Below are 22,363 nucleotides of genomic sequence, written 5' to 3'. Positions count from 1 at the left end.
TTTTAGATAACTGCTTCAGTAAAAAAGATAACTACAAATATTTATTAATCTAATAAGAAGTTATATTATCATGTCTAAATCAACAAACCCGTTAAGTGATACGAACGAAAAAAATATCGGTTTTTGTCACTAGTAATAAAAGTATAGCTGTTGATATCGCTGGAAAAATTTCAATTATCTCGAAAGGACGCTTCGGAAAGTTTTCAAAATATAAAATGGGACAAAATCTACGGATTTGTTTAAAAAAAAACTGGATGCAATATCCTAATAAGTGAAAATGTTATGAATCAGAGCCACCACTGTGGACTTTATTAGTTGGTTGATGTCGCATGCTTTCACACACTTTATAATAATGTTTCATAGGTAGTTAGTTTTTTTAATGCTTGGCTGTTGTATTTCATATCCATGTCTTATTATAAAAGATTTAATAGTTAACCTCCACCAAAAGGATGGAAATTTTTTCACGCGAAATTAAGAATTCGTCCTTCATCGTTTAGTTTAATGCATGTTGGTTTAAATGTTGTTGTGAGTGTGAATGCAGTGACGATTTGAATACCGATTCCTCCCTGCATCGTAGTCCCCAACAACCAGCACATTAATCATTATGTTAAACTAATCTTTGCATGTTCTATTAGGATAATTTATAATACTATGTAATAATTATAATTTAGATAAGATGTAATTGGAGGATACTTTTAAATAACTTTTCGCAAAATGAAATCTTTTACAAATTGTTGTAGTTTAAAGAATGGTTATGTTTTAGGTGTCACTCGATTAACCTAAATGTAAATCAATATTTCTTAATAGTTTTAAGCAATACTTTGAAAATATGTATATTAACAATATCTAACATGCACTATAATATTAAACTCTTAATTCATACTGTTCGAAATCATTATGCTTTAGAACTTTTTATAATATTTCACGCTTTAGATCTGTTCTGTTTTTCGTCTTTTTTTTCTATCAGAATTGCAGCACGCGTTTTTCTGCTTTACTAATGCTTTATTATTTTACGAAATTTTTAAGCCTGTTACGCTCTTAAATCTCTTTTTCTCTGTATTTTTGCAACTGAAATAATATTTTGAAATTATTTAAATTTTAGATTTATTTTAGATGTTTCTAGATATATATGTTATAGAAATAATAAAAAATTACATATAAAACTAACAGATAGAATATGAATCTCCACAGAATTTTTTATCTCAAGAACTGGAAGTGCAGTTGATATTGAGGCTGAAGTATCCGATTCGGACCATAGTAGGTTCAATTCGAAATAGCTTACATTTGCTTGCCGTGTGCACGCCAGTTTGTATGTTTTCTCTGCACTTCTGCGCGAATCACAATTTTTGATTTACAAATTGATATTAAACTATTCTTTCCCATAACTCACGTTGCAAATAGAGAACAACTACTTTCTCCCTACTTCTATTCAATCTCTGCCTAAATTTTTTAAGAAGTATCGCATAGTTTACTTTGTGTTCAAGACAGATTACAAAATGCAAACATGGTCTCAAATTTGGTACAATAAATTACACATATTTCAAGACTTTATTATTATTATGAATGGCTCGGTAAGTTGTTTTTTAATTATTTTTCCTTCGTGAATTAAGTAGGGTATGACTTTTCGCACACCAATTTTAGTTCTTAGTTTTCATTTTCTAGATGGGTAGGATTTTATGTAAACTCAGATTGTAGCATTTGTTTGAAATGTTGCACTTCGCTTTTTTGACATAAATTATCTCTCCACAGTTCAAAATTATCATTCTTAAATATTGTTACAAAAAGTTATGAACTTAATATTGTTATAAGGAAAATACAGGGAGTGCGACAATTTTAATGACAGAACTCGATGTTAATTTATGTAGCAATTAACGTTAAAATATTTTTATTGAAATAAATAGATGCTACTCCTTCTGAAAACTTGTAATGTTTCGATGTGTGCGCAATCAACTTCAGACATGTATTGAAAAAGTTGATCTACACGTGAGAAAGAATGCTGGAGTTGATACCTGAATTTGCTGCTGTGACTCTTTCCGTCAGATGGACAAGATCCTAAATTTATCTCTAAAGTTATATGTTTTTAAGCGACCTAAAAAGAACTAATAAAATATAATAAATAAGGTCTAAGCTTATTAATTTAAAAGTCAAACAACAAAAATCAGCGTTATATTTTCAAAGCACTAGTTTCGATGGTTTTACCGAACCATCATCGTCAGCTGAAAAAGCGCAAATGAACGAGATAAGATATAATGATTAGATAAGATAAGAAAGCCTGGACAGAAGATAAGCCACTGGCGCCATCTGTTCATGAAACCAGAACTAAAACATCATCTCTTTAAAGGCTGAAGGCAAAGATGTATTGGAATTAGGGTCGTTAACTAGAACAGAAAAAAATTTTTGAATGTGAAATGACTCTAGAAAATACAATTCACAAATGGAAGATGTTATTTTGAATAATTTTGGCAGCAGAAAAATTGAAAGTGTGATTTTCGGACCAACAATGTTGGGCAAGATGTTATTTTGAATAATTTTGGCAGCAGAAAAATTGAAAGTGTGATTTTCGGACCAACAATGTTGGGCAACAGAAGACTTCTGTGGTTCCTTTTTTCTAACGTTTGTTGTTTGACTTTGAAATTAATATTTGTTCGGCGTGTTGTTGCATCTTAAGGTCTAAGCTGTTTGGAGCTAAGAAATGAATCTATGTTAGACAATACACCCTCTTAAAAAGTTGATGTTAAACTAAACTTGCATAACCGTTGCAAAATATTGTAGTGCTTCATCTTAATGAAAGGTAATGCGATAGGAATTTTTCTTATCTTTTTTGGGAACATCCAGTAGATACACTAACACTAATAACAAAGTGAAAGCCCACCGTTGGTTTTTGAATATCAAATGTGTGAATATCTAATGTGTCCTAAATCTTCTCCGTGGCTTTTACTTCTCAAATGATGGAACTCAATCTAATAGGACCAAACATGCAACTTTGCCATGTGAACCAAAAAAGGTGTTCAAATATTTTACAAAGTGGAGGATTACATTGCCCATCGCATATTGTTAATCATTTTATATCTTCCAAAAAGACCTCACTCGGAATGTTATCGAATTTCCCGACCACAATCGCCACAAAAATACGAAATTTTCAGGGTGATGAAGAATGAAAACGAAACAAGTGGGAAGTATGGCATTTCTCAATCGTCCGCAATCCCCAGAATTAGACGAATAAAATGGCCTACAGTTCTGCAGTTTGGCATACATAGACTGGCAAACATCACATATCTTTTAGTTACAAGATTGTTGGGTAAAAATATATTTAAGAGTGCCCCTTGGCAAAAATTGGCGATTTTGGGGGATTGGCAAGCAAGGCACAATTTCAAAATGGCCGCTACACAAAACCAAAATAACAAGTCAAAGAATTGCACAAACCTGGTGTCCATGTGCACATCGATCTACGATTTTCACTTCAAAAAACATCAGAGAATTGCGCACTCCCTTGACTTTGTCCATGTACACATCGATATATTTTCACTTAAAAAAAATCAGGAGAAGGATGACCCCTGTATTATACAGGGGTATAATATTTGGTGGCAACAATTTAAAAAGTGATTCGCCGTTTATAGTGAATCAAGCAAAATACCAAGAGGAAATTAATAGCCATTCTGGACAAATTGCACCTTTGGGCTAATAAAACACCTTTATAATATAAAAAATACACATATATAGTATGAAGCAATTCATTTTGCTGAACTTCAAGAATCAGCATAGTTCATATGTGAGATTGTTTTCTGTAATTAAATGTAGCATAGTATCGCTTCGACTAAAGAGTTTAAATGATTTATTTGCTTATTGTAATGAGCAACGTGTTTTTTAATGTCAAAAATAAGTAAACGATCTTAGGCATCATCGATTAACAACAAACTGCTTTTGTATTTATGGCCTTTATTTCCAACGAATAGGATTCTAGCGCTTACTGAAAACTTAAGTCTAAAGAATTTCTAAACACTTTTCAGACATAACTGCAGTTTAAAGCAAATAACTGGTTTTTGAATTACGACTTCGAGCTCCTAAAATTGGTTTAATGCTTTCATTATACGGAAATAGCGTACTTAAAGGACTCAAAGCATTGTTATTTTGAATTTTCTTGCTCGTTTCAAAAACAAAAAATTTGTTTCATAAGTGTGTTTTCTTTTGTAACTGTATCATCTAATCTATTAGATTCTAATATTTAATTTTTAAAATCAACATTCTGTTAGAACATAAACATTTATTACACAGTTTTAAAGTTAATACAATTCATTATTCTTTCGTTCTTATCCAGGCCCACCAGCGGCCGAGCGGTAAAGACGCTGAACACTGGTAGTTCGGTCTGAGGTTCGAATCCCGCGAACGGGCTGGCTGCATGAGCGTTTTCGTGGTTTTTCCCATGTGTAACGTGTATACGAGCCAGTTTCCCTTAGAAAGTCCTCCACGAAAGGCATCCCTCCCTTTAGGCAGATAGCCCTCGTGTGCTTTGCCATAATTAAATATACCAATATACCAACGTTCTTATCCAGTGCTCTCAAGCGAAATTCAGAAGCATCCGTATTAAACATCACAGGTCCATTGTAATTTCAATAAAAAAAATGATTATTTATGAATGCCTTGAACTCAGAGAACCATCACTGAAATCCGAAATGCGTTTTGGAAGCAGATTTTCTGGATATTCTTTCATTACAGTTTATGATTAATCGTCTGAACTTTAAAGTATAAATTCTGAAATATAAAATGTGTTAGACGATTCAACATCAGAAAATTAAGAGAAAATATTTTTAAAAATGTTATCGATTATATTTGAGGGAGAATTTCATTATAAGCTCAAAAATGAAAACGTTAAAAGAATATTGATTATATTATATCTTTTTGACTTTGCTATTTACATTTATTATTACGTAATTTCTGATTCGTTTCAGCGAATTATTATGCTAATGTGAAGCTATTTGCTTTCAAAACGCAAAGTTCAGTGAAATACATTAAAAGCATATCTGAAGAATGTAACGGTAAACAGAATGGAATTTACTGCTAAAGAAAGCACATTAAAACAGAAGAATGTTAAGCCACAATGCAAAGTAATTAAATTTGATGTGGAAAAGTGGAGAAAGCGGTAGGAAACAAAATCCTATTTATGTTGCAATCTGAATACTGTTCATTTTCGTTCTTGTTTGGAAATTCTTTGCCTTTTTTCCTCGTTCATTCGTAAAAGCCATACCCTACTCTAAGGCATCGATGCAAATCTCGAGACTTAAAAATTTTGTATCGTGAATTTAACAATTAAGTCTGACTTTTATGAAGAGTTAGTAATCTTTTTAATTCTAATTAAATGCAATGAATATTGAAGTTAATAATAATTTTGAGGATCCACAAAATAGGTTAAATGCCACAGAAGAACATTTTAAGTCACTAAAAAAGTTTATTTTGAAAAAACTGACTTCGGATTCTACAAGCTCTTTAGTGTATAATAAAACATGACTGCATAAGATCAAAATATATGTAAACAAAAACTGCATGTTATTTAACTCAAGTAAAACAATTCATAGTTTTAATTTGTATGAATGATGCTCATCTAGAACAAAATCATAATGCAACGTGCATAATGTAAAGGATACATGCAGCTAGTTCGTTATTTTAAATTTCCTTTATTTTGGACAAATTCGCATTTCCTGTATATACTTTATAGGGAGCCAAGCTAATCACGTACGATATTTAAATTTTTTACTGCTTTCTTACTATAAGTTATTTCGTCATACAAACGTTTAACATTAGCATGAGTTTGCAAAACTAGATGGTCACGTGGATTACAAAACTTAAAAAAAAAAAAAAAAAAAAAAAAAAAAAAAAACACGCAGAGGCGCTACGGCTTTCGGGCAAATCAAACACTTCAGTGTTTGTTAAATATAGTTAAAATTTCACCTCTGAATCTGCCATCTGTAGGGACGCAAAATTTCTCCATTAAAATTCTTGATAAGTAAATCTGAATTAAACAGAAATCACCTTGCATAAATTAAAATCTGTCAATTCCTTTCTTTTAAATTCTACCAGCATCCAAAACGAATACAGTCGAACACAAAAAAGAAATTCTCTCAAATACTTTTTATTTAGTATTTTAGTTATTTACAGCATGTGCTGTTTGATGGTTAACTGCTTGGAAAAATAAGATAAATCTGAGAACCTTCTAAATGACTAGTATTAACCCTTTGTTGCATCATGTCCACTCTAGTAGACAAAAGTTTAAATTTGTTTATTCTTCTGTAAATGCCGTAACAGATTCCATTCCTGTGTTTATTCATTCTATATTACTAGAACTTTCCACTGTCGATCATAAATGCCTGTATAGCATCACTAAGTGAAGCATTGCCTATTTGGAAAATGGCTGATACTTCTGTTTCCAAGTTAGTACTATTTCTCATAGTAAACATTATATAATATGGCTTACATTTTCTTATAATGCCATTTTTTATTCATAATTAGTCATTTTAGACATTTTATTTTAAATGTCAGTTTGAGAAAATTGTTGAGTGGGTAGATAACGATCTACCGAAAAGAGTTAATTTAAACCAAAATGGACTGCTTATCCAGCGAAAACACCACTGGAAATGTTTATGTTTGGCAAGGAATTTCTAGAACATTTGACATTTGAATCCAATAGGTACAGGTTACAAAATCGTGACAAAATGAATTCAATCCCAATCGACGAAATGAAGGTATTGTGGGGGGATCTGTATGCACAAGTCAGTTGTAGATTTACCATTTAGAAGATGGTAATGATCGCTGCAAACAAGGCAGGTAATGATTTCAAATACAATGACCGTCAATCGTGGGGAAGAGATTTGTATGCATGTACGTATATGCATACCGTCCACTGTAGTGAACCAACTGTAGCAATCATTTAAAACGAAATTTGAATAAAATTATTTTTTTTATTATTACTAAGGTTATTTTAAGTAGAAAAAAATATAAACATTTTCGTTTAACTTCTCTAAATTATTTGTATGCAACAAAGGGTTAAGCAACAATAACTAAAAATCAACAAAATAATACCTCACTGAAATTACATAAAAACTGAATCACTGTTTGAGATCAACGTACAAAATAATGTTTTGATTTCTACTTCGATAGGTAAGGCCTTGCACAAAGTATGAAAATAAAGATACGTAATCATACGCGTTTGGATAAACAACTATGATTCTGATAAAGCATTTTGCGCGTTTGCTGTTTCTTTAACTGAATGTTTCTTCTTATTTTGCTATTTTTATTTTTATTTTGGAATATTTATTATTACCCTCTCGAAGGATATTTTTACATCCCTCTACTTTAGTCATCTTGGTGTCGTTCGTATTTAGCTCTTACCTACAGAAAATGCTTTCTGTGTTTGCTTGCACGGCCGGCATTTTTATTGGCTAATGTAATGCTGTCATGGATATAATTTTCCCGGAAAGAATGTTTGTGTCCCCCTGGCTGCTTCTCTGCTTATTCGGTGTGTGCTTCGATGTCTTTTTCTCATGGCGCTCTGTGTGTCCTTGGAACGCCTCCATTATTATGTGCCTACTAATATTTTGCTCTGTTTGCTTTAGATGAGAGTGTTCACAACTCTACATTCCCAACTTTCACGCCTCCAGAAATACCCAAGAGGGTGAAACTAAGAGGTAAGTAATTTCAAACTCATTGGAAGATCTGTAAATGGATATTTTTAATGATAGCACGATAAATCAGGACGCCTCAAGATAACAGAATAACTCACGATGGGAATCAGAACTCTTTTTAATTCATTAAATATATGTCGCTTTACAGGGCTTCTGTAAGCAGACCTCTCCGGATAGCTGGGACCACAGCTTATTCGGATAACTGAATTGTATTTTTCTGCAATCAAAGTGCATTCACTCTAATGCAAATGAAATAATTTTATATTTTGATTCACCCATAATACAATTTAAAAACATTATAATTTATAACAACAAGAATGAAAAATATTGTACAAAGAAACGGACACCAGATGGTTAATCGAAAATAATTAACTGCCGTTTACAGTGGTGGCCAAAATAGTGGACACTTTTGGAAATGTTTATGTTTTTGAACTTTGTATGCTTATAGAAAATGTTACGTTTCGTAAAATACAAACTTGTATATATCATTTTAAAGAGAATTTATTACTGAATTCAATACAAAACACAAAATTCAATTATTTGCAATACGTACTTAATATAAATAAAAAACACAGTTATGAAGTGGTTTGTAATGTCTAGCCTTCCTAGCCAATCACTGTTCTTGTTCTGAGAACCAATCAAATGTTAGTAACTGCCAGTAGAAGCTGACCTCATGTTTACACTTGAAACAATTCATTGTTTTGCTTTGTACTGTAGAAGGAGGACCTGTTTCTTATACACTGCAATTACAAGTAGGAATTTTTGTAAAAATTTTTAATATTTAGTCAAGAAGCAATGACATCAAATAAAAGAGTAGATTGGACACCTAGAAAGAGATGTAATATTGTGTTACGAGAAAGTGGTCTTTCCTATGCTGAAATTGCAAGACAGGTGGGTGGTTCAGTGACTACATCTGGAGTGCGAAAGATTTGTTTACGATATCAGGAGACAAATTCAATAAAAATCAAAGAAGGAAAAGGCCCAAAAAGGTGCGCCACATCTATTGATTACAGAGGAATAAAAAGACTATGTCTCCAAAATAGAAAAATGTCATCAGCGGCCATCAGAAGTGATCTGAATGATGCTGGCGTTTCTGTCAGATCAAGAACAATCAGGAGAAGATTAACAGATGTTGCACTGAGAGGTAGAATTCCACGAAAAAAGCCTTATCTTAATTTTCAGCAACGAAAAAAAAAAAGCTACAGTGGGCAAAGGAACACATTAATTGGACAGATGATCAGTGGTCACAAGTTATATGGAGTGATAAAACTAAGATATCATTATTCGGTAGTGATGGGCGAAAATATGTAAGATGTAGAATAGGAGAAGAGCTACATCCTGACTGCATTCAAGCAACTGTGAAGAACCCAGTTAGTGTTATGATTTGGTCATGCATGTCAGCAGATGGTATTGGTCGCCTTCATGTCATGGATGGGACACTGAATGCCAGAAAATACATTGACACTATTCTAGAACCAAAACTTCTACCTTCCATCAGAGATCTCTTTCCCAACAATGCTTCGTTTATTTTTCAGCATGATTCTGCTCCTTGCCACACGGCCAAAATATCGAAAGAGTGGTTTCGTACAAAGAGCATTAAATTGTTGTCATGGCCAGGAAACAGTCCTGACCTCAATCCTATCGAAAATTTGTGGCACCGTTCGAAAACTCTTGTCCGAATGAGGCGCCCATCAAGTAAAAGGGAACTAATTGAGGCTATAATTGTTTCCTGGCATCATGTAATAACGAAAGAAGAGCTTAAAACTCTTGTCAGCTCAATGAAACGTCGATGTGAAGCTGTAATCACAAATAAAGGGTACCCTACTAAGTACTGATAACTCACTGCAATCATCACTATCTAATGTATATCGATAAGTATTATCGTTTAACTTTTTTTGTATTGCAAATAATTGAATTTTGAGTTTTGTATTGAATTCAGTAATAAATTCTCTTTAAAATGATCTATACAAGTTTGCATTATGTGAAACGTTACGTTTTCTATAAGCATACAAAGTTCAAAAACATAAAAATTTCCAAAAGTGTCCACAATTTTGGCCACCACTGTATGTTGAGTATTATTACGTAGAAAGAGTTGCAAAAGAGACCTTCGTATGCTTTAAAAATGTGTCTTGGATTAAACAAACAGACGCTCTATAAACATACTCATACATTCATGTAAATTAATTTAAAATCTTCTTAAAATGTTAGTGCTTTGTGCTGTCGTATTTATACACAGAACTAAATGAACGGAAACGTTAAAATCTCATAGATAACATAACAAGAAACTTAATTATACCTAGCCTCGAAACAAGAACATGCGATCCGGTTAATTAGAATTCCAGATATCTGCAGTTCCACTGTAACTGAACTAAAGTTCTGTAGAAAACGAATTGAAAGTTTAAATCTTGATTCATTAATCAACTGGCAATGCTTTGAACATGTATACTAAGTGTTTACAACTCGTAAAATTGAAATTTCAGAAGTAGATGTGAAATCCAGGCAACGAAAACGTAATTGCCGGTATGTTGTACATTTCGATCTCGCAGAAAAGATTGTGATATCTTATGAATCTGCTACATAGAATAATAAGCTGGTATAAAAGCTACAAGATGTTTTTAAAGAGAGCTTACAAAACGATCTTAAAGTCTCATTAATACGAAATAGCACACATAAACCCTCCTCCAAACATAAAATTTTTATTCACTCCCTTTAACGAGTTAGGGTAAAATCTGCCTAAAGAAGACTTGATCTAAACTACATTATGTACACCTTGCACAAAAAAAAAAGAAAAAAAAAAAAAAAAAATTAAGTTCTATACCTTGGAACGATTGTCGAAATTTAACTTGCGTTTTCTATGTCTCGAAAGCGCGATTTAAAATATATGCTAGGTTTAAAAATAGCATTGTTCTAACATAGGAATTTGTACATAAAATTGGACTTTTCTGAAATAACATACCGAATTTTTTTCATATTTCGATTCTACGACTCAAATTATGCTAAACTGCCAAGTTTTGTAAAAATGACATGAGTAATTTTTAAAAAAAGTAGTTCTCAAAGTTTTAGTTCTTCCATGTTAATTGGAATTTGGTATATATTTATTAATATCTTCTTTTTTGTTAATCTTACTTCATTCTTCCTTTCACATTTTGAAATTTAAGTTCATTCTAAATGAAATTCGCCCATTTTTAATGATTTATTTTTAAAATTTATATTTTTAAAATTTATATTTTTAAATAATTTTTATAATTTTTTCGAAAAACGTTTTGAATTATAAATTATAACCTATAAAATTTTTACCATTATCTTAAAGTAAGTATCTTTCTATGCATACCTGCAAAAAATCAGAGGGTTTTCTTAATTCAAAATTTTCGAAGATATGCGTAAACTTCAAAACGGTGGATGTGGTTTACGCACTTTGTTAAAATTATTTGAAAGTATGAACGATGAAAATTTTTTCCGCTCGTATACAATGATAAAAAGGAAAGGAAAATAGGTTGCTTATAAATTAAGAAGTTCGCCGAGTGAATTATTCTTGGCGCAAACTGAAAAAAATGCGCCAAGATAAATTTTTAAATTTCTTCATAGATTTCTCACAAAAAATTACAAACTTTAATATCTAGGCATAATTCGAGTCGTGGAATCGAAATATAGAAAACTATTGGTATGATATTTCAAAAAAATTCATTTTGTGTCAAAATACTTAGGTTAGAATAATGCTATATAAGTCTAATATATATTCTAAGTCGCGCTTTCGAGACAAGGAAAACGAACGCAAGTTAAATTTCGACAATCGGTCCAGTAGAACGGAATACAGAACTGTCCCTTCTTTTCGTGTGTGTGTGCAAGGTATACATGATGGCTGTTCAGACACGACCTTGGCAATTCACAGAGCAATATCGATCACAGGTATTTTTATCCATTTTACTGTATTTGTTATGCAAAATAATTTACAAAACTGCTGATTCAGAATACAATTTAAATAATGTATGTGTACGCCCACATAATATACAGAGTAATTCACAAATTTCTGGTACTAGTGTAAAGTCAGGCAGGCAAAGAAGACCGAAAAGTAATGTAATAAATACTTAAGGAAAATAAACCTTATGCAGTTTAAATGTATAACATTATTTTCCTTATTTAAACCTTTGTGCAGTTACCATTTATGGGTCGCACATTTATTATTCTGCCATTTTTGACAGAGAGAAACTTGTGATTCTATCCTTTTGAATAATTATGGCTGAATAGTTCCTGTAGCAAATACTTGAGGAAAATGACCTAATGCAGCTTAAGTGCATAAGGTTATTTTCCTTACGCAAATCTTATGCAGTTACTATTTACGGGTCACACATTCATTATGCTACCATTTTTGACAGAGATGAATTTATGATTCTATCCAATTGAACATTTATGGCGGAATAGTTCCTGTAATGAATACTTGAGGAAAATAACCTTCTGCAGTTTGAATGCACAAGTTTATTTTCTTTATGAAGCAGTTACCGTTTATGGGTGACACATTCATTATTCTGACATCTTTGACAGAGAGGAATTTATGATTCTATCCTACTGAACAATTATGGCCGAATAATTTTTGCAACATTTGAAAGAATACATATGATTAATTCCCATTTAGCATCAATAAAATTTGTTATTAACAGACATTATTATTATGTGATTTTAAATACTTGAGGAAAATAACCTTATTCAGTTTAAAATAAATAAAAGTAGTTCAACTTGTGACAGTATTGGACTAGCTCCAATAAATTGCAGTCATCTATAGTTTCATCATTATTTGCACAAATTTTTACGTTGAACAACTTTTATTTTTTATTCATAATTTTGCCTGATTCAGCTTTTTTGACCCACTGAATGTTTATAGACTCTGTTGCTACATTTAAATGCCATTAAATATTTATTTTACAGCGAACAATGCCTTTCCCATTTCAGTGAATAAATACTGTTCTATCCAGTTTCTGTTCGATAAATGATGTAAAATTCCCTTTATTTAATTCCATGCTGTGCTTGGAAAAATACAACTACACTGGGCATTACGTCAACAAAAATGATACTGAATAATATGAAATGCAGGCTTTTTTTTCGCTTTAGTAATAGTACACTTGCACATCTATCTTTGAACACTATATTGTAATAAATTCTAATATATTATTTGTTAAGGTGAAACATTTGCCTACAATGTGATTTTCACACTGGAGTGTGATCTCCCAGTCATTAATGAAATGATTCCACTGAACGGAAGAAAGCTAATTTAACTAATTCTTAAATAAATAATTAATTTAACTAATTCTTAAATAATTATCATCTTAATGTTCTAACAATGTAGAGTATTTTGCAGTATTGCAGAAATTGAATTAAGAAAATTTCTTTTTGTTTTTTCAGACGCACCAAAAAATCCAAATGAATGTAAGTATATAATACATTGTAAGGTTTTAGTTTCCTCTATACAATGCATGTAAACATTTAATGCTTAAAATTGTATTCATTTAAACTTTAAAACAGGTATTCTCAACATTAACTTCAGATTATGAAGCAAATTTGATTAATTCAATTTGCCGTAACTCATTCGATGAACACATTCGTAAAAAAAGTAAACTGAAAATTGCAAAATTAAAAAGTATAGATGAAAAGACAGCCTACTTTTAAGTCACTGCTAAATTATAAGAAATTTCGTACCTAAACAAGTTCTCGAGAGCGATGATATCTGAATTCGAGTCTTTATGAAACTGTCGTATATATTTTATAAACAAATATAAAAACACGTATCATCGCTAAGTTGCGATAAGCAAACTAAATGCTTTAAACAGTAGTTTTCTGGTATAATAAAGTTACATCTTTTCGCTCATAAATTAATACAAATTAATTTTTTTACATAAATTCAAAAAAATTATAAATACCATTTTTTATAAATTTAGATTTGTTCTTTTAAGTTATTATTAATTATTTCGGGTACACTGATAATGGTACTGGAAATTAAAATTTAGGTAATTTAGAATTTCGTATAAAACATTAATCATCACTTAAAAATCGTTTTATAAAACTTAAATTTTTATATTTATTTTGAGAAATGAATCTGTTTTCTTAATTTATTTCAAAATTATGAAATTCAGTATGAATAAAATCGCTTATAAATTAAAGGACTTAATATCAGTGGAATTAATAGTTGACAAAGATTTAAATCTTAGAATTAATGAAATCAATAATTAAGTCAGGTAAATTCAGACTACCAAAGAGCTTTTCTGTCAAACCCAGAATATTACACAGATTTTTACCTTGTGACCAGGCATATTTTGAATAACCATGAACAAAAATACTTATGTTTGAGAAAATTTTATTTAGGCTACTTATAATGGAAAAAAAGACAAATGATGAAGCACAAAGTTTCAATTTAAGTTAAGGTCCTTTAACTCTTTTTTTAAGTTCAGACAGAGATATAATTTAACGTAACGAAATTCCAATTAAAAAAATGAATGGAAAAATTCTTTCTTATACGATATTTCTTTATGGATGAATTGTAATATAACATAATATATTTTCCCAGTTAAAAAAAAAAAAAAAAAAAAAAAATCTGAAAGGTTTCAAATTTTAAATTACGTCCAAAGGGGCGTTTTTTTTTTACATTTTGTGTGTTACATTTATTTATTAAATATCACGTTCTTCGCACTTAAACCATAAAAATTCAGTTCAACAGCAATGTCGCAAAGTAGTTTTCAAATGAGCATATCTTTAGAATTTCCGATACAGAGACTCACGCGTTGGAGATAAAAATGTTTTTATTGTACTATCAGGTTCTGTGTTCCTCCTTACTTGATTTGGAAACATTAACTGTCCTGACTCGGAACAGGGAGCTTACAAAAGCTATGTTCAATAAATTGTGAAGTAGACAATACACACAGGAAGGGTATACGAAACCCTTTATTTTTCTATCTTTACAGAGATTTCCGGACTTCTGAATACAGAGACCAACCACTTGTGGTCTGAACGTAAGAATATAAAAATATTAACTAAAACTCGAACTAAACTAACTTTGGATTAATATACAAGTGTCTACTTTAAGATTGGCCAATAATTAACAAAAAGCCGTATGTAGTACAGAGAGCTGCTAACACTACGATACGTTTAAAATTATCACGAGGATTAAACCTCTGGCCTTGAAGGCAACCAGCAACCGAGTAAAACTACTATGGCAAGCGGCCTGCTTCTAATAACTCTTTCCTCTCTCTTGCTTGGCAAAAAGCCACAACTTAAATACTTGGCGTTAGCAAGACAAATTTGCATAAATAAGTTAAAAGCTTTTAATTCTGGCCGGAAGTAGAAAATAAGAAGTGATAGTAAAGATTTAAAATAAAATAAACGTTAGTAAAACTTAGGATCCTTACAGTACAACGTTTCCATTGCTCGCTTTGAAATCCTTGAGTTAATCACAAATTCGTTAAAGTTTTACAAAATAGGAAATCGATAATAAAACAAATTCCAAATTTCCAATTGGGTCTTTCACATGCCCATATTCGTAGGAGGATTACGTCATTCAAATTCCGATGACTCCGTTGATGGTACCGTTGTTTCATCACAATGCGAGAAATATATTGCGAGAATGCAGATTTTTCATTACTTAATTTCTTTAAATATAACAGGGTGATAATACTTTGTGGCAACAGTTTGAAAAGTTATTCGCCGTTTGTAAAGAATCGACGCAAAATCGCGAAACGAACTTCAGGGACGAAGCTCCTTTGGACTTAAAAAAAAAAAAAAATGGACACCTTAGAATGAGGACTGATGTAAAAATAATGTCTTAAAAAATTAGAAAACAGGTTGCGATGGGCCAGAGGATCAACCGGACGGGGCCTCACAATTCCAAGACCAAGGCGAGAAAGAGGCAAGGTCCAGTATCACGTTTAGAACACTTACCACACATTTCCACAGCACACAGGTCTGGACTCATTCAATCAGAGGCTACTGAGTTTTTGAAATCTGAGTACAGCTTTTCTATCGCGTTACCTTGTAACAACGTTTGCAAAACTTAACGAGGAGATGTGACCTTTTTTATGCTTTATTTTTAGTATCCCAAGAAGTTTCTGGTTACCAATGAATAAAAGCATTTATCGATTGGGATGATCCTCAGGACTTCCAACAACTATTGTGACAAAATAAGCTTCTCGAAAACATTTTATATTTAACTATAGACGAACTATTGTTAAACAAACTATTGTTTAATGGTTTTGGTCTCTATTTCATTGAATTAAGAAAAGAGTTTTTAAGATCTTCAAGATATTTTCCTACCAAATAAACGGCATGGAGGAAGTACTTAACCATGTCATTGCTCTACCATTCTCCTACTCCAGTAATACTGAAAAGTGGCCACCTCTGCATTCTTATCAATCTGTTTACTATTTTATCACATCATGCCCGCTACCCTGGATATTTCGTAGCGAAAATTTAATCTTTACTTCGCTATGATTAGTGCCATATGCTAATGAGCCTATTCATCTGTAAAATCTTTCCTTTCCGCTTTTTGCTTTAGTGTCGTATTTATGTGTTCTTAAAAATATATATATATATATAAAATTAAAGAATACAAAAAAAGTTTAAAATCATAAAATATGAAAAAAAAAAAAATCAAAACTTGGTTTTTCCTATCTCTAAACTTTCTCGAGCTAATGTAGCTCCCTCTAGTGTGCATCATGATAACCAATTATGCAATTTTCCTATTTCTGCTCACTACTTAGATATTTTTCTGATGTGGAGGTACATGGTTTTGAAACATAGGCACTTCGTAACTTATAATCATTGGCATTGGCAAATAAACGGTTTTCTTTTTCGTATGTCTTCAAAAAAAATTGTTAAATGAACAATAATAAGTTTGATAGAGAGCTAATAATCAGAAAGACATTTCTTAGAATTGCCGTTTATGAACAAAAAATAATAATATAATTATTAAAGCACCTAAGAGACTAGATATCTCAAGTATTCTGCCTTTCAACTTGTGAAGCAGCATGACGTTTCAAACCGTGGGTTTTTTTACCTGTAGTCTCTATCCCACTGGAATTATAAAGAACTCTGAATAAAAGACTATGCCACTGGCAATAAACACAGCAAGGTCTTCAAATAATTTCTTTCGAATTCCAGTTCGGTGCTGCTTAAACGTATTTTTAATCCTGTAAAACATGTCATCCTTTCTAGGTTCAGTTCTTTTTCGTGAATTTTGAGTGTTGAATTGATTTTATTTTAAATCAAGAGCTGTTGTTCTCTGATAATTATTTTATCAGTCAGCAATATCGCGGGACAAGTTGGTGGTCGGCACAATGCCACGCACCGCGGAAGTCAAGGAACTACTGCCGTGCATGGCACCACACCCCGCCAAAGAAATTCTTCTAGTGGCCTCAAGGTACAGAGAGCTCCTGGAGCTAACCCTTCGACTCCTCTCTTGACGTCCCCAGCCCCCAATAACAGTGTCGGCGGCATGGTGCAAGGGGGCACCAATACCGGACATTTTCCTAGGTGAGTTTAGTTTTGTTTTTGGGTGTGGCAGCATGCTTTGTAATCTTGTAAATCATTCTGTAATGGCCCTGACATTTGTAAAGTCTCAGGTTTATGCGTATGTCTTTAACTGTGAATTATATGCTTCTCGCTATCTGATTGGGCGAAATCGAATTTCATTCGCAAGTACCGTCATCAGAATGCCCTAAACTGTCTTGAAATTTAAACAAAGTATATTTGATTGTTGACTTTGAACCAAAAGTAAGACAATTTTTGGTTGCTGGTATCTAAATGTTATACAAGTACAATGTTAACATACAAAAACTGTATGTAAAGCTTGAATATGTTTGCGTTTTTCTTTTCTTTAAATTTATATTTATAATTTATTTAGGAATCTATTTTTAATAAAACAAAAATGTCGAAGAGAAATGTTTATTTTAATTAACTTGTTTAAATTACGACAGTTAAAAATAATACAGTTATTTAAATCCAAAAACATACATACGTTTAGTTGAAAATTCTGGAGCGTACGTTAACAATTGCACATAAGAACTGAAGCAATATCTTACTTCTATAAGTTATATTTTACTTCTATAAGTAATAATTTATTTCTATAAGTAATATTTTACTTCTGTAAGTAATATACTATGAGATTTATATGCAGGCGGCTGGAATGAAATTCCTGTAATCGACATGGAAATGTAAAGAACGGATACATAAGCAATCTCATAATATAAATTTGACCTTAAATTGCATAATAATGAAGGAAACTTACTTAGTACCTACGTAGTCATTAAGCCGCATATTTGCCTTTATTTGATACTATTTTGGAGCATATTTTTGCTTTCATCTCTCTAGGGCTAGATGCATTCATTATTTATTTAGCTATGATTGTAATACCTTACTAGTGATAATAAATTTAATTGTTGAGGTTGATATTCAAAAAGAATTAATTGTGATTAGCCATTTCTATGTTTTTCAGGAATTTCAGGGGTATTGTAAAAGAAGAAATATTACTAATATCGCAAACCTATAGATACTTAATCTTTATTGACAAAAGGAATTTCAAAATAAAGTTAATGATTTGAAAAACGATATGTCAGTTACAGCATATTATACATTTTAAGTAAACTCGCTGAAGAATGTGTAGGATGAGTATTATTAAGGCAATTGACCAATTTTAGATAAGAACAAAGTAAAACATTTCTATACACATCAGTAGGTTATGCAGAAAAATTTAGATTTGAAAATATGTATTATTTTAATTAATTTATATGAAAATTATATTCTGAAAACAAAAAATATATTTTTAGGAAACTAAGTAGCTTCTAATATTCTGTCTGTATACAGTAATATTTTGCAGTCAAGAAATATTACGTTGTTGCACATTTTAAGGAGATGGCTGAATATTTTGTGGGTATATTACAGGATACTGTACATTTTAGAAGACTTCTAAAAAACCGCTCTTCACGTGATATAGGAGTATATTTTTGTATAATTTTAAGTACAAATTCAAATATGTCGAAAAATAAAATATATTTAATTCCTAGTTCAAATTCTTTCGGTATACTTTGGATCGAGTTGGATGTGTATTTTTCACTTGCTGTGTTTTAATAAATGATGCCAAAAGCACTTCTTGGTTTAATAAATGCAAGTAAAGAAGGGACTATATGAGATATCAATAATACATATTGTGACAGGAATTTATGTGATGATTAAGTATAAGATTTTAAGTAGAATTTTATCCACAATACGTCACAAAAAACATATGCGTAGTCCATATCCCTTGTTTTTAAATACGCAGCGAAAACCATTTTAGTACGTTTCGTTAAAAATGTGTTTCTTTTCCAATAATGGCTTAACAATATGAAGCCATACCACACATCGGTTACAATAACGTCAAAATAAAAAATAAAAAAAGTCTGATGTGTACACCACATGACTTCCTTGTACGGAATATTAAATTATACGTATTTTTTCTTGCATTCCATTTAAACTTATTGGTGTGTGTGTATTTAATTATGGCAAAGCACCCTAGGGCTATCTAAACTTATTGGATTGAATTAAATTTATTTCGTCGATAGCGCATAAACCACAATAGAATAAATGCACTCTTTAAAATTCAGTATATTTGTTTAGGATAGCGACACTCTGGCCCTAGGTTCAATTAACAGCGTTACATTTCATTCATTTTTAACATAATCATAATAGCTTCTGGTATACTGGTACACCATCACATTAGGATTTTAACCAGTTCGTTTTGGTCAATTGCGTATGTAAATAAATCAAGGTGCGAACGCACCCACCCGAAGGCGAAGATACTGCGGCCGTGGAAGGGCAGTCAAGCTTTCCTGAAAACAATTAAGTTACATGAGGATCATTTTTTAACTCAGAATGCACAAAATTTATGTCATCTTAAGAATTATCTAATCGTTGCCACATGTTCTATTCAAATACTATAATAAATTAATAAATATAAAACCATATATAAAAAAGAAATTAAGCAAACAACAACAACAACAACAACAAAAAAAAAAAAAAAGAAAGAAAGAAAAAAAAAAGGAAGAAAAAAGAAAAGAAACAGTTTTTCACAGACTATTAAGTATTTCTCATTCAATAATTCAGTTTTCACTTTGCGACAAGGCAAAAATATAAAAAAACTCAAAATATCTGGATTGAAAATTATGAAATAAATCTTAAAGACTTATTTTCTCGAATAAATTCCAGGTTAGATCAGCCCACCAGCGGCCGAGCGTGTAAAGACGCTGAACACTGGTAGTTCGGTCTGAGGTTGGAATCCCGCGAACGGGCTGGCTGCATGGACGTTTTCGTGGTTTTCCCCATGTGTAACGTGTATACGATCCAGTTTCCCTTAGAAAGTCCTCCACGAAGGCATCCCTCCCTTTACACAGATAGACCTCGTGTGCTTTGCCATAATTGAATAATCAAAATCCAATTCCAAAATCCAACATCCAGATTGGATTAAGCATGATTTAATTCGAAATAATAAAAGAAGGCGTTATCTTTGTTATTGCGAAGCTTACTTTCTCTAGATTGGCAACAAATCTACTAGTCTTCTGTTTCAAATGTAGACAAGCAGTGGCCGTCTTGGCAAAAATAATTAGGGTTAGATGCACTTAAACAACTTTTAAATTGTTGATAATTCTAAAATTATTGCATGCAGATTTACTAAAGGCATAAAAACCTTAACCGGAAGATAAGAACAACATAATTCAATCATTTTTAAAGCAAAAAAAAGCACAATTTACAAACATATAAGAATAAAGAAACAGATTACTGAGCAGAGTGGATATATATATATATATTTATATACTTTTGGTGCGGTCGATTGCAAACAAAATACGAGGTGCACATGTACATGTTATAGCAATCCTATATACAAAATTTCAATGTTCTGAGGTTACTCGTTTTTGAGTTATGAGAGATACGTAAATACATACGCACACACAGACGCCACGAAAAATTCTTTTCAGAATTAATTTTATAGCAGTTTTATAATTTTTTTTGGAGGAAACGAGTCTTTTATTCTGTCCTTACGTACAGATGTCACACAAAAACATCGTTAAATTGCATTCGATAGCGATCAAAATAGATATTTTCTTTGAAATATGATGCCTGAAGTTCTTCGCGATTACAATACTTCCTTTTTACTTAGTACAAGGAAGTAAAAAAACATCGTTTTACAGTATTAGAAAGACTTATACCTTTCAAATAGTAACACACGATTTTGAAATAATATTCTGGTAGTAAAAATATCTTAGTATATCCAACGAATGATTAATGCGATGAATTTTACACTTAACGTGTTTGAAAATCTCCTTTTTTACAGAATGTTTGTTTTGACCTCTGACCTTTGTATTTTTCTTAGCAGGAAGTAAGAATATGATTTCGAATACACAAGTTATTTAAATTTCACTGCATAAACTATTAAAATAAATTAAATTATGATTAATTGTTAAAATTAATTATAGTTTACAAATTCGAAAAAAATTACTGTTAGTTAAGAACTAAGAAAAAGTGCAATTACAATACGTTCCGTAAAAACTGAAACTTGTTGTTTGATGTTTCCTTTTCTTTGCGTCTAGATGTGATCTTAATTAAAATTTGAAACGTATTTGTGGCGATCTGATTTAATATCCAACAGATACTTGTTTCTTAAGGTTTGTAAAAATAAATTTACACAGATATATTGAATAGAAAATAAGTAATTATTTGATAAATATATGATATTTTCACGCACAACAGTTTAACAATAACTACTAATGCAAAGCATATTCGAATTCTTTTGCTTCAGATAAATAATAACAGCAAATGAAGGGAATGCTTTGAACTGTATGAGACATGTTGAATAATAAATCCCTTCTACTCTACTTGCGTTTAATTCAATTCTTATTACGATCTTCTACGGAGTTGAGAATATCAAATGAATATGGACTCGGTTACAATGTCGAGAACAAAAATTCAACAAATACAGTGGAACCTCGAGATACGAGTTTATTTCCATCCAGCATTGAACTCGTACAGCGAATTTCTGGTATCTAGAAACAAACTTCCCCATTGAAAATAATGGAAATCCAGCTAATCCTTTCCGCATCCCCCAAAATATCAACATAAAAATCAATTTTTCTGATAATTAACACTGGTAAATACACCCATGTTCATAAATTAAGGATAATGCAAAATCAGGCAAAGGAAGAGTTAGAAGCAAAACAAATTTGACTTATTTGTAAAGCTTATTTATTAAACAAAAGGTAAAGAGCAAAAAAAGATGCTATATGTTTGATATCATTAAAACAATTAGCAATTTTTTCTCCCTGGAGCAAATTACAGAAAAAAAAAAAAAAAAAAAAACATTTGCAAAAAAACAATATTACATGGTTGGTATGATTGTTAATACATTGTATGTATCGCAGACTATGCAATACAGTTCATACAACGCCTAGGCATGCTGAGTATCAAATTCTCGATCTGATCTTGGGGGATATTACACCACTCAAAAAGCAATGCTCTCCGAAGTTCCGGTAGACATGTAGGAGGAGGCTGACGGACTGCAATTCGTCGGCCAAGCATCTCCCACCCGTGCTCTACTGGATTCAAGTCCGGTGAGAATGCTGGACAGTCCATACGGGTGATAACCTCCGATTGAAGGCATTCGCTTACGATGTTTTCATGGTGAAGAC

The 22,363-nt window shown here is 31.6% G+C and overlaps 1 protein-coding gene across 1 annotated transcript in view; it reads left to right on the top strand.

The window, feature by feature from the left end:
• The window catches only part of LOC118194290 (calcium-activated potassium channel slowpoke-like), a 240,720-nt gene that overhangs the window by 172,859 nt on the left and 45,498 nt on the right, over window positions 1-22,363 (top strand). Inside the window, exons 18-21 of the mRNA XM_035365509.2 lie at window positions 1,192-1,257; window positions 7,605-7,676; window positions 13,068-13,091; window positions 16,952-17,183. Coding sequence (XP_035221400.1) covers window positions 1,192-1,257; window positions 7,605-7,676; window positions 13,068-13,091; window positions 16,952-17,183 — 394 coding nt within the window. The remainder of the gene's footprint in view (window positions 1-1,191; window positions 1,258-7,604; window positions 7,677-13,067; window positions 13,092-16,951; window positions 17,184-22,363) is intronic.

This window comes from Stegodyphus dumicola, chromosome 1 (assembly GCF_044657685.1).
Source record: "Stegodyphus dumicola isolate Sdum_Otavi_A_Nest chromosome 1, ASM4465768v1".
Lineage (NCBI taxonomy): Eukaryota > Metazoa > Arthropoda > Arachnida > Araneae > Eresidae > Stegodyphus > Stegodyphus dumicola.
This window is presented reverse-complemented; position numbering and strand designations above follow the sequence as displayed.